Here is a 13,615-nt window from a genome sequence, read left to right as displayed (position 1 = left end):
GGAGGTACCAACCCAACCAAGACCCCCAAGCACATTGTGTTGCCCTAACCTGGGCATTTGGGTTTGCCCCCCCCATTAAAAAAAAACTGCAAGCAGTAAGAAGAGAGAAAACACTGCCTACCACTTGTGGTTCATTGCTCTAGGACAGGCATCCCCAAACTTCGGCCCTCCAGATGTTTTGGACTACAATTCCCATCTTCCCCAACCACTGGTCCTGTTAGCTAGGGATCATGGGAGTTGTTGGTCAAAACATCTGGAGGGCCACAGTTTGGGGATGCCTGCTCTAGGAGCAAGAGAGGACGACTTTTGAGAACTGTACATTAGCTGATTCAGATTATACCATAGTTTAACGTTGACTGTGGTTTAATATGATGTGCTAACCAGGCCGTTGAGTCAAAACATATTCTTAAGAAAAACGTGTCAAGTGTCCCATGAAGGTACAGAAAATGCGAAAAGCTGGCCACAATAATCAGCCACTAGCAACTGCATGTTAATAGGCTAAGGGCGTGTGTTTTTATACACACTCTGTACCAATTTTGGTAAACGTGCACAATGAACAATTATTGCACACACAGCATATAAATCAAACGTGAAGTTCTTGCAGGCTACTTAAAATTTTCACAGGGTAACAGCAGCAGAAACGGATAAACTATAATAGAAAGGGGCACTCATTCTGTAACTTCCTACAGTTGGTATTCGGCAATGATGGAAGGGGCCAGATTTTAACATTCCAAGCCTGACATAAGTATTTGGCCTACCTGTCACAACTAGACACTCAAACCTTTCCCATTGTTTTACTTATTTGCACAATATGTAACCTCAGACGTTTTTTAAATTCCAAGATACTTTGCTTCTACCTACATATCAAGGGAGTGGCATCTCTTAAGAGGAGAGATGAATGCACACACTGGATTCAGTTGACAATGATTTCGCACGACTTTCTGCAGTACAGAAACAGGATAAGCAAACCCCCAAATAGACTCTTTAAGCAAAATGTTAAAATTAAATAGCAATTATGCCTCTTGGGAATCTGCTCTCGGCTTTCCACGCTGTGGCTGTTGCTTTTTAGAGAGCTAAGCGCTGTCACAGACGAGAAGACAAAGGTTTTGAATATTCAGTTATTAATAAATTTGAGAACCTATTTAAAGGAGATGCCAGTTTAAGTGTGGAAAATTGATTCAGCCACCCACTGCTGGAAAATCCATGCCAAGTCCAAGAGGGATGCTATTTGTGTGCTGGTCACGTATCTACTACATCTTTGGACAGAGGAAAGATTCGATTTTAATTTCCCAAATATATCTTCTTCTTTTCCTCAGCAAGGACTACGCTTGGTTATCTTTTTAAAAAAGGGAGAGAGAGAAAGGGGAGGGAGAAAAAGAAAACAGCACCACAGAGTGCCACATCCTTTTGCAGCAAGGTTTCACATTCAGACACATAAGATTTGATTGAAAGGAATTTCTCCCCAAAGTAAAAAAAACCTGAGGGATGCTTTAGACAGTAAGCCAACATACCAGTGTGACAGACAATGGGCAGCACTGCAGGGCTCTAACAAGTGAAGTCATTAAAGTCAGTTTGAGCCAACAGCAGTGGGTGTTACTGGTAATTCAAACTCCACCAATTCTATAAAGGCAAGTGCTGAAATGAGAAGTGCTCCTTTGGCAAAAAAAAGCTCCTCCAGACAGGTTTGTTCCTAGTTTACACATTACCTCATTTACATTACACTGGCTGAAATGTACTTTGCTTGTATATGAATTCATTCCTCATATAATTTCCTGTGTGACTGGAATGAAAGGGAACACACACACAAGGAGGGGGGGGAGAAAGAAGGGGGGTGGGAAGGAGGGAGAAAACTACACCACTGTCTAATCTCTTGTTGCCATGACAGCAGCCTTTGAGATACTGAAATGTTCAGATTGCCAGCTAAACAAAATTGTTGAATGTGAACATTTGGCTGAAAGATTAAAAGGCTAAGGAGGTTAGGAAAGGGCAACACCTCCCACATTCCAGGCATCCACTGAATCCAATCAAATGGCTCTGACTCCTTAACCACAAGCATTGTGAAGACTGGATTAGGGCAATTTATCTAGATAGTTAAAGCAGATTAGAGAACTGCAATTTGAAGGCTATTGGCAACAAAAGCAAGTGCCTACTGTACTGAGTTAATAAAACAACAACAACTGAGATTTTAAGGCAGCTTTCAGAGCACAACAGAAGCATTTCACTAACCCAGAACACAGGCTGCACTTTATACCTTAGGAAGTCAACCAATCTGGGTCTTGCTCTCTCCCCCCTCCCCCCCCAAAAAAACTCCCCACACATCTGGAGCTAGGAAAGAATTACACAGAGACCACTCAGAGCCATGTTTGCAAGAGGAGAAGAAGGACACAACCAGAACTCAACACTCTAAATATGAGACGGGGTGGGGGGTGGGGGTTGTGCAGATTACGTTGCAGGCAAATGGGATCTTGTCCAAGCTGTAATTTGCAAAAATCAAACAGGCATTTGTTACAGCGAGATCATTTTGAGCACGTCTTAGGGATGTGGGGGGGTGGGGGGGTGGAAATTAACAAGCACAGGATTCGCTAGAGAATTATGCGCCGCACCAGAGCCACAGACCTGGCCAACACAGCCAGTGCCCCTGAACACCTGTACACAACTTCCCTGCTCTCTGCGCAGAAAGTTCTCCAGCTCTGAAACTTGAAATGGGAATAATGTCTGAATGATTATGTGCAATCATGTCCGCCAGCTATTACCCAGCAGGGCTGTTTCTGGAGTGGGGAGCAAACGGGGTGGGGGGTGGGGAGGGGGTTGCCTTTGTTTAAGCAACCTGTAGAATTAATTTGACTCTTAATTATAAGCCAACAATAGCTCCCTAGATGACAAAGGAACCTTCTGTCCTCTCGATGCGGAACAATCCTTGCTTACACCAAACCGCTGCCCCAGTGAGCAATAACAATAGCCCAGAGAAACCAGTTCCCTCCACCTCCCTTCACAATGCAAAGCCATTTATCCTTCGCAGAGAACATCCTTCAGACTTCAGTGGGGAGGAAGAAAAACACACACACATTTTTCAACGACTCAACAAGCAGGCAGCTCACACCAAGGAACTCCTTGAGAATGCAGATAAGAGGAGGAGGCTGCTGGGCAATGGGCAACATGCTTTCCTATATTTGGAAAAGAGGGTTTTGCACACATAGATCTGGGTACAGTGCGGGGGCCCCTCCCCCACTGCCCTCCTTCCAAACTGGTTATCCGCACACTGCATGCCTGCTGACAAAGCACCCCTTATGGCAGTTTCTGAATTATGTAGGGCTCCCTGGCTTTGGTAGGAGCACCAGTGACTCCACCTTATTATTCCACACCTTCCCCCCCCCAAAAAAATACAATACAGGGGACTCCAGGAACTCTTTGGGATTATTCTTCAAACCCATGGCATTAGAAGATTCCAATATCTGCACTGTATCTTTTGTTGCTGTTGTGGGGATAGGAATTTCTCTACACCTGGGGAGAAGGGACACCAACTTTTTTTTCTTTGAATGTAGGATACAGGCAGTGAAGAACACACAAAAGACGCACAATTTCAAACAGCAAGATTAACAAATGCCAAAGCCAAAACTAGTAAGAACCGCAATGCATTGCTACCTTTCCCCAGAGGAACAACAACAACAAAAATACCCAAACAAACCGCAAACAGGTAAGATTTACTCCAGAGTGCAAAAAAAAAAGGTGGCTGGGGAAAACCCAGAAAGGGAGTTTGAAAGGTGATATGCAAACAGCACAAGAAGCTAGGCAAGAGTTGGGGGAAGTTTTCTCAAACAACAAGGAAGGGGCGGGAAAGCGCATGGTTCCTACCTTTTCTGTTTTCAGCTTCTTGATTCTCCTGTGGCTCTCCTCCTCCTCCTCCTCCTCTTCTTTCTTTACCAAGAGAGAGTTCCCCATTAACCCTGAATCCGGGGCGCCTTTGCTCACATCCCCCACGGCAGAGGCGGAGTAGTTGAAAGGGCTGTTGCCCCCAACGCCACCTCCCTTGGTCCCAAAGCCATACAAGTGCCCAGGGGGAGGTTGGCTCCCGTTGTTGGCCTGTCCCTGCTGCAGGTCAAGTTGCTTGTCTTTCCTGGATTTCCCTCCATCCTTATCCCGCTTGGAGCCTCTGCTGCCCTGGGCTTTACCTGGTTTCTCCTCTTTATTATTTTTCCCACAGGAGGCAATAGCGCTGTTGTTGCTGCTGCTGTTGCTGGTGTTGTTGTTGTTGCCATTTGAGTTGCCGCTCACACTTTGACCCAGCGCTGAATTCATGCCAGCCGCCTCGCCTGAGCGCCCTTGGGCTTCCTGCCTCTTGCCAGCGCTGCCGATTTCAGGAATCCCATACAAGGCAGAAGAAGGCAGAGATTTACTAGCATCCTTCGAAGTTTTACTCCTTTTCACTTTTGATTTGCTCGTTTCTTTGTGGGAAGAATTCCCCTGCGGGGCGGGGGGCTGAACGGAAGCAAATTTTAGGCCATCGGCTAAGGCGGAGGTAGCGCTAACCCCACTGGAAGCAAGACCCCCACAATCCTTGGAACTCGATGAATTATTCATCTCCAATTTCTGTCTGTCCTTCTCCAAATCGGCATCCAAATCGATTATTAAATTCCCAACCCCAATTTCCCAGTCATCACCACTGTCATAAGCATCAACCGTGTTTGGATCCACACCTTTGCCAGCAGCGGAAGTGTTCAATGACATCCTGAAGACGAGACCCCTTGAGTAAAAATCAGACGAACTTTCCTTTGGAGATGAGGACACATTCGTTTATCTCCGTGGGCCCTTTTAAAATGTAATTCTTCTCGCCTTCCTTCCCCAGGTATATTTGGGTATATACCCTGAAGTCCAGGTCGACCTTTTCCTGCGAGGAAGGGGAAAAGTCGAATATTTCTTGGCTGGGTGTTACCAGAATATAACAAAATTAAAAATATAGAGGCAAGGGAGACAGAAAAGACACTCCATATATTAATTTTTAAGAGGCCTGATAAACTGAAGCCTTTGATAATGAGCATCTTCCCTAGTGTTGCAGCCCATATCCAAGATCAATCTTTAAAACATCATGTACAAAAAAAAACCACAGCAAAAAAAAACACCCTTTTAAGTTGACAGTTTTAAATCCACAAAAAAAGAGAGAAAATACCAAGCTGTGAATGTGATTCTGGATCACTTAGGCACAAAGAGAGAGAGCAGCTCCCCTCCCAAAATGCATTCCAAAAAAATTGCTATTTTAAACCAACCCCCTTCAAGTTTTGTGACTTTTCTCTAGATTAGATTATCTTGTTTCTGTGAGGGAGGCGGGGACGGAGGAGGTTACTGACACACACAAAAAGAGCCAATGAAAGTGCATATTCATTTTAGCATTTTTTTGTTTATCTGAGGGAAGGTGAATGCACCACTTCTATTTAAAATGCACAGAAGATAACATTTCTAAAAGTGGTCCTAATGTCGTCTTAGGTCACCTAGAGCCCCATCTGTTAAATATAGTATTACTGACTGTACAGGAAACTGATTAAGACATACACTTTAAATGATCTACTTCCAAGGCGGCCTCTAACCGCAAATGAGTGTGTGTTTGACACAGCTTAGCTAAAATTATTTTCAAAGGAATCTGCCCATTTCCAATGGCTGAGTGTCCAAATATTTACATACATATTACGTACATTGCTTACCTTTAATCCTTTATCATTTTTTTATTTAAAAAAAAATAAGCCAGCAAATCAAAATTCTCTCCTCACTGGTCTCAGCAAAAAAGTCAGCTCCCCCATTTCATTTTGCTTAAAAGAGCAAGTGCTCAAGTAGAAGAACCCAAACTATAACATTTCTGCCAGAGTAATCGTCGAGGAACATATTTCCACTTTGGCAATGAGGGGGAAAACAGAGGTCCTTTTCCCCCCCCCCTCGCACACACACACACAAAAAAAACCCTACCACCCCCTTCTTTGGAGATTTGGTTTTTTTCCTTCTTAAAATATTTGGTTGCTCACAACTTCACAGGCTTGCAAGATAGCATTTCACATTCACAACACCAGAAGCCTCAAGCACCCCAGAAAAAAGAAAAAAAAAGAAAAATCCTTTTCTCCCCTCCCTTGCTCGAGCAAAGCACCAAGATGATGTGATTGTAGCAAAAAAAAAATAAAAAGGTTGCAAAATGTTTTCCTCCAAGTTCACATCCCGTCTTCAGTTCCAGATTCTGCAGCCATCCTGATCAGTAAGTAATGATCCCATGAAAGAAACCTACAGGCGTCCGGGTTGTTACAAGGCAGAATGTGCTAACATCGGGGGAAATTAGTGAAAGAGAGGGAGGGGGGGCAAAGAGAGGACTGAAAATCTGGGCTGGATTCCGCCTGTTAGTCGGGAAGTGGCATTCTCCCCCCCCCCACTCCCGTCCTGACAGATCTGACTTCTTGAACTAACTTGAGGGGGAAAGAGGGAGGGAGAGAGAGAGAGAGAGAAGGAAGGGGGGAGGGAAAGAAGAGGAAAAGGGAGGGAATAAAAGCAGAGCCTGATAAACCAGTTATCAGAAGATTTGGTTGGAGTGCAGATGCAAGGGAGCCTTTGCACACACAAAAAAGGAAGCAAAATATTCCCACCATTTAAAGTTTAAGGGGGGTGGGATCGAATCGCAAATGCTTTTCAGGGTTTTGGTGTTTGCAGGAGTTAAGTCATGTGGTGGGTAATTCAGTAATTAAGAGTCCAAAGATATAAAATGGGCGACCTTGTTTTCAGGACAGAGGGGTGTTTTTTTCTCAATCGTTCCAGCAAACCCTAGTTCATCTTTTTCATTTATTCCTCTCTTCCTCCTCGCCTTGGCTGGGTATTTTTAATTAGCTGGCGCTTGGAAAGCTAAAAGCTGTAATGAATTGCGGGGAGATTGGAAAGCGGAGCGTTGCATCGCGGAGAAATGTATGTTCGGGGAGGGGGAGGGGGAAGAGAGAGGCAGGCGAGAAAGAAAGAAGGAAGGAAGGAAAGAACGCAGCAGGCAGGAAGGAGGAGGGCGCGGGAGAGCGGGGGATGGGCGCGGGAGAAGGAACCTACCAACCACCTAAAAGGAGCGATTTTGTTACAGTTCAAGCTTTTCACATCACGTGAGGATCAAGGACTCAATTGGTCGTCGTGAGAACAAAAAAAAAAGGGTGACAACCGTATCAAGAAAATACTGATCTGGTCTTTAAAAGGAAAGAAATGCGGTGGGGGGGGGGGGTTGGAAATAAGGTCTATTTTTCTCTCCCTTCCCTCGAGGGCTGGCACAGCTTCCAGGTACGAAGCCCGAAATGCTGCAAAAGATGGGGAGGGTCCTTTGCACGGCGATCTGTTTCATTTCATTGTAATAAAATGCCAGCTCAACAAACCACTTTGCGGGTCTCTATTGGGCCATGGCAGTTTGGGGGGGGGGAAAGGGCTGCATTTTTATTTATTTGGTTTTTGTTTTTTTACACGGGAGGAGGTGGGAAGAGGCGGCTTTTTTTTTTTACTTGCTCACTGCGCCAAAAGCACAAGGGCTGTCCGGGTTGTAAGCATTGCAAACATTTGTTCCGGTGTGACAGAAGGACATCTCCTCCCCCCCCAAAAAAAATAGCTTGTTCTATATTTTAACACACACTCTCCCCGATCTTCTTCCTTTTTTTGGAGGTGGGAAGGTGTGAATAACAGGCAAGGTCCATAATTATGTCAATTTTTATTCTCCCTGTTTGGTCAGTAACCCCCCCTCCAATAAAAAAGGTAATATATTTAACGCGATCCCTCCCCTCCAGTGCACGTTAAGGATGATTTCTGCGACGCTTTCAGCCCTCTCCTAAATATTCCTCACTGTGATCGTGGATTTTTATTTCCAAGCCCGAATACACCAGGTTGCACACATTTCTTAACACTCACTCCCCTTTCATATGAATATATATAAATATAAATATATGTTTATATATATCACCTCTAAAGTGCTATATAGAGACACCACGCAGCCGTACTTACGGTCTGTATTGAATCGAGTTGACCTTTTCCTTCTACAACTGCATTGAGTGTGTTTTTGTTGCAGCCGATTTTTATGTTGGGAGGAAAAAAACATTTAAAAAAAAAGAAGAAGAAGAAGAGAGAGAGGCTAGATTTCTTCAACAAGATTTATGGGTTTTGGTTTTTTTTGTTGTGTTTGTTGGAAGAAAACAGCACCAGATGTCATGGACCTTTAAAATAAAAGAGGATTTTTAATTAAAAATAAAAACAAAAATTCCTGTAAAACACACAGCCTCTCGCCATGCACACATGAGAGAGAGAGAGAGCACAGTACACTAACCAGCTCAGCTGCAAATAGCGAGCAGCAGAAATCAGAACTGCAGAGAAGGCAAAGAGTGTGAAGCAAGCATAGACTCTGTACCTGAAAAGGGACTTTTCTTTGTTCCCAATGCCCTTTCCCATCCGTCCAATCAGAGGCCAGCTTTTATGAAACCGGGCTCTCTGATTGGACAGCTGCTCCTCTCGGCTGCCGGAGGGGGGGTGAGAAATGCACGCGCGCACTCACACACACACATAGAAAAAGCCTTGTATTTTGCAATCGCCCGGCTGCGCTGGGGGCTCCAGTAGGCAGCCTCCTGCTACAGCAAGATACAAATCATGTTTCCCATTTCAATTACGGCATTAGCCTATACATTTTATTTAAATTAAAGGAGCAGCGAAGCGGGTGAGGAGAAGCACAAGCCGTGTCTCCTGCAGGGAAGCAAGAAGGAGACTCCTCCACTCATTTTGTGTGTGTGTGTGCTGTTGCTGCTGCTGCTGTTTGCAAAACCACAACTAATGGCTTCCCTATGTGTTTTTTTCCAAGGAGCCATTGAAAATCTCGTCTCGTTTCTCCAAATGGCCCCTTGCTGAATCTGCAACAAAACGGCGCTGCCTGCGCATCTCCTTTTAATAATAATAAATAATGATAATAATACAGATGAGAAAGGCTTTTGAGCGACGCTTGCAAAAGGAGAGCAGAGACCCTGTCCCCTTCCCCCACCCGCATTCAGCCGGATCGCCCTTTCTCAGCCTCCCCTCCCCCCCATATTTTATATTCTGCTCATTTTTACAATATGACTTAAGTAGGACAGTTCGATATTTATTGCGCAAAGGAGTTGTAACCCTTTTGTTTCCAGCTTGCTGATTTACTGCCGCAAGCACCGAACTGGAATAGCAAAAAAAAACAAAAAAAACACCCACCACTTAACGACCACGTGAACACATCAGTGAGAATACAATTATTTTCCAGCTACCCCGCCCCCACCGCCCGTCACTCCGCTTAACCTCCTTCCAGCGATTGCAGCTCATCAACAATTGCATTTTGCTTTGGATTGAGAGCCAACCACGGATGCATTGAAACAGCAGCGCCTTCCAATACCAGGAAACTTGAAAGAGACTGCATTTGCAGAGCACAGCCCTTCCCCCACCCTCGTTGCACAGAATGCCTTCTTTTGCTGCAGCCTAAAGGACTTCTGGCTTGAGTAGAGCTGGGGGGAAAAACCCATGCCATAATTAAAATGCCTGATTATTGGGAGATAGTTCTATCTGTGGCCATTCATTAGAAACCATTAAGCATATACATGCGAGTTAATACTAATCATTGTTTCATCAGGCACAGTAGATTACTGCAAAGGTTTCGTTTGGGGTTTCCCCCCCCCCCCTGCTCTTAACATCTAAACCGGTGGGAACCAAAATTGCATTTCTAAAAAAGAAATCTTTGAGCAGATAATAGACAATTTTATCCAAAAGTTAAAGCATGAAATTTGCAATGTACTGCTCAAAATGATAAATGGATTGAGCCATCGGGACATCAGAAGAGCGCTCAGTGTAAAAATTTGTGGCTGAGTAAACGTTACAGATGAGCCTCCTCATTCTTAAAAGAAAACATTTGCCTGACTAAAGATTGCTTTTGACTAAGGCTACTGCCTTGAGTTACTTTGCATGCTCATAAATCCTATTGACTTCAAAAGGCTTAAGTGTGCAGAACATGGGCATTTAGTATTACTGACCACATTTCTTTATCCAAACCTTACATCCCCCCCCCCTTCCATTGGAAAGCTTAATCAAGATGTTAATCTGCCACAAACATATTGTTGCATTATCCCTTGTGGTTAAAACAATGGCTGGGACATTTCGGCACTATTGTTAGAATCTCATTAAAAACTAATTTGATTTTTGTTTTGTGATCAGTCCTCACTCATGAGTATTTCTCAGTCAACTGTTGGTTTAAAATGTGCTGATTACAACCCATGCCATGTCTTCCAATTAAGGACAGTCCTTTACCAATACCTGCCTTTATTTTAAAGTCATTTTTCTCTGGTCAAGAAACACAGGGACTTAAGATTGGCTTTGCAAATGCACGTTTTTATTTAGCTTGGCCTGTTCTGTGCCTGAGGAGTATGAAGCTTTTGGTCCAAGTTAAAGTGCAATTGTGCATATTGTAACCTTATATGGATGTATGGAACTGAGAGCTGGACCATGAAGAAGGCTGATCTCCGAAGAATTGATGCTATTGAATTATGGTGCTGGAGGAGACTCTTGAGAGTCCCATGGACTGCAAGAAGATCAAACCTATCCATTCTTAAGGAAATCAGCCCTGAGTGCTCACTGGAAGGACAGATCCTGAAGCTGAGGCTCCAATACTTTGGCCACCTCATGAGAAGAGAAGACTCCCTGGAAAAGACCCTGGTGTTGGGAATGATGGAGGGCACAAGGAGAAGGAGACGACAGAGGATGGAGATGGTTGGACAGTGTTCTCAAAGCTACGAACATGAGTTTGACCAAACTGCGGGAGGCACTGGAAGACAGGAGTGCCTGGCGTGCTCTGGTTCATGGGGTCACGAAGAGTTGGACACGACTAAACGACTAAACAACAACAACCTTATATGGGTGGGCAACCAAATGTGACACCCAGGGCCTAGGGACACTCTCCAAGTCACCCACCCGCTGCAGCTCCAGCCTCCTTTAGTAGTTTTGCCCGGCTGAAATGTGTGCTTGAACTCTGATGATGCCTTCTGCTTGCCTGCATGGAGGAAGGTATGTGTGTGAAGAGAGAACGCATATAGAAACTAGTCTAATGCCCTCCCCTTCGACATTTGTCTGATGAAAATAGGGACGTTCTGTTCTACATCAAGAACCTTCTCCTACCTTTGATCTCGCTGCAAACATAGACGTCATAGGCAGATCTACATCAGTCACCTTGAACCCAATGAAACCTCTCCACTGAACCTACCTCACAGGATTGTTGTAAAGAAGAAATGTGTGAGGGAAGGGATCATGTGCAACATCTCCCACAGATAAATGGAACGGAATAAAAATTTAGTGGTAAGCTGCCTTAAGTCCCTGTCAAGGAAAAAGGTGGGATATAATAATAATAATAATAATAATAATAATAATAATAATAATAATAATAATGGAAACTGAGAATGATCAGGAACATAGCAGAGAGTAAATCCTATTGAATTCAGTGGGACTTAGTTCTGAGTAAAAATGTTTTGTTGTTGTTTAGTCGTTGCACAATTGCACTTTAACTTGGACCAAAAACTGTATGGCTGCTGAAGCACTGCAGTTATAGAATTTAAAGTGGATCAGTGACCTTTTCCTTCAAAATTCTAGGAAGGGCTTCGTATGGCAGCTTCACCATTTCCTTGATTTGGTGCAGGTATTTTATTTTCAGTGTAAACTCCGTTTTCGCAACTACACACCACTTTTAATTGTTCTCAGAGACATGGAGGGGAGGAAAAGAGGCAAACCAAGACATTACAGGATCAAATCAGAACCTGGGATAGCTTCTGTAATTCCGGGACTGTCCCAAGAAAACTGGGACACTTGGGATCACTCCCTACACAGGGTGTCACCACCAAACAGGTCTTTTCCCTAGTTTCTGCCTGCCTGACTTCATTAGATGGATGAACCTGATCATCATCGGATCTTCTGATGAAGATCTGAAGGACCAGGCAGGAATAAACAGGAGAAGGGGATCCTTCAAGTAACGGCCAGTTTTAGGAAGAACTGAAATACTCGGTTCTATTCCTCTTCAGACATCATTGCTAGCTTAGCATTTCAGCGCAAAGGAACACACATAACACAGTGGGCTACACACATATGAATAAAAATAAATGCATTGGCTCACATACCTGTTGGTTGGTGGTGGACTGAGAAGAGGAGAAGACAAGAGTAAATGTTATAGTGGAAAGTTCCCAAGCTTGGGGTGCACTTCTTTGAGCAGTTTAAACAACTGTAAAGTCAAGAAACCTACCAGGAAAATAAGAAATCAAGATAAAAAACTTTTTATAAAAGAGTTGTTGTTGTTGTTGTTTAGTCGTGTCCGACTCTTTGTGACCCCATGGACCATAGCACGCCAGGCACTCCTGTCTTCCACTGCCTCCCACAGTTTGGTCAAACTCATGTTGGTAGCTTCGAGAACACTGTCCAGCCATCTCATCCTCTGTCGTCCCCTTCTCCTAGTGCCCTCAATCTTTCCCAACATCAGGGTCTTTTCCACGGAGTCTTCTCTTCTCATGAGGTGGCCAAAGTATTGGAGCCTCAGCTTCAGGATCTGTCCTTCCAGTGTGCACTCAGGGCTGATTTCCTTCAGAATGGATAGGTTTGATCTTTTTGCAGTCCATGGGACTCTCAAGAGTCTCCTCCAGCACCATAATTCAAAAGCATCAATTATTCGGTGTTCAGCCTTCTTTATGGTCCAGCTCTCACTTCCATACATCACTATTGTAGTGGAAATGAGTGGAAATGGTTTATTGAATATTTACAAACAAATTGTAAACAGATAAGAGCATGGGCAGGATTATTGTAATAATTTGAAGTTTTATAAGAGCATACGTTTAAAGCAGATGAATAAATGATATAATTTGGAATATGCAAAAAAATATTTTAAAACTGTAAGGAACAGCAGAAAGAAAGGGGAAGGAAGTTGAGTTTCGAACTGTTAACATATTTGTATAATTATTGAAATTGTAAAATTGAAAATCATGCATAAAAATTATTTTAAAAAATAAACAACTGCACTGTTTGCCTCTCTACAAATGGATTGTTTCCTGGGAGCGAGAAGATGAATTCTTTAGAAGAGTTCTGTGTATAGCTGCACAGTTTCAATGTAAATAAAGTCTGTTGTGTCATCTCTTCAGAGATCCTCCCACACAGAGAGTCTCAGAGTGTAGTGCACATTGCTAACAAAACCAAATGCTCGCAAAGTGGGTGTTACCCAGGCAGCAGAGGCTACCATTTGAGAATGCAGAGGAGAGCACTGTAAACATTAATCATAAACTCGAGTTTTGTGCATTGCAAACTACGTATTTCTGAATGGATTTGTGGTGCTAGTTTTTTTGGCTTAGTTTTGGAAACAATGCATTTGGCAAAAAAGCATGGGAAAACACACCATGCCCCATTGATTTTACTGCGACTTAGGTACTCCCAACTGGGTGTACATAGGATTATATCCTTACAGTACATTCTGATGCGTGTTTTCTTGAAGGTAACTTGAGTTTGCACTGGCTTATTCCCAAATGAACATAAGATTTCAGCTCCAATTCAGTGACTAAGGCTTCAGTTCCAACCCCTCTAATGTGGAGATAAGCCCCATTGAATC

The 13,615-nt window shown here is 43.6% G+C and overlaps 1 protein-coding gene across 5 annotated transcripts in view; it reads right to left on the bottom strand.

The window, feature by feature from the left end:
• ZNF608 (zinc finger protein 608) overlaps positions 1-8,397 on the bottom strand; it is a 117,522-nt gene extending 109,125 nt beyond the window's left edge. For 2 of the 5 annotated variants that reach the window (XM_060280130.1, XM_060280132.1), the window contains exon 1: positions 3,853-7,220. In XM_060280130.1, the coding sequence (XP_060136113.1) occupies positions 3,853-4,725 (873 nt within the window). In that variant the 5' untranslated portion in view covers positions 4,726-7,220. Of the gene's footprint in view, positions 1-3,852; positions 7,221-7,989 lie in introns of those variants that run through there. The other 3 variants (XM_035099526.2, XM_060280131.1, XM_035099527.2) reach the window with 3 other exon arrangements.
• Between the last annotated feature and the right edge of the window lie 5,218 nt (positions 8,398-13,615).

This window comes from Zootoca vivipara, chromosome 11 (assembly GCF_963506605.1).
Source record: "Zootoca vivipara chromosome 11, rZooViv1.1, whole genome shotgun sequence".
In the NCBI taxonomy this organism is placed as follows: Eukaryota; Metazoa; Chordata; class Lepidosauria; order Squamata; family Lacertidae; genus Zootoca; species Zootoca vivipara.
This window is presented reverse-complemented; position numbering and strand designations above follow the sequence as displayed.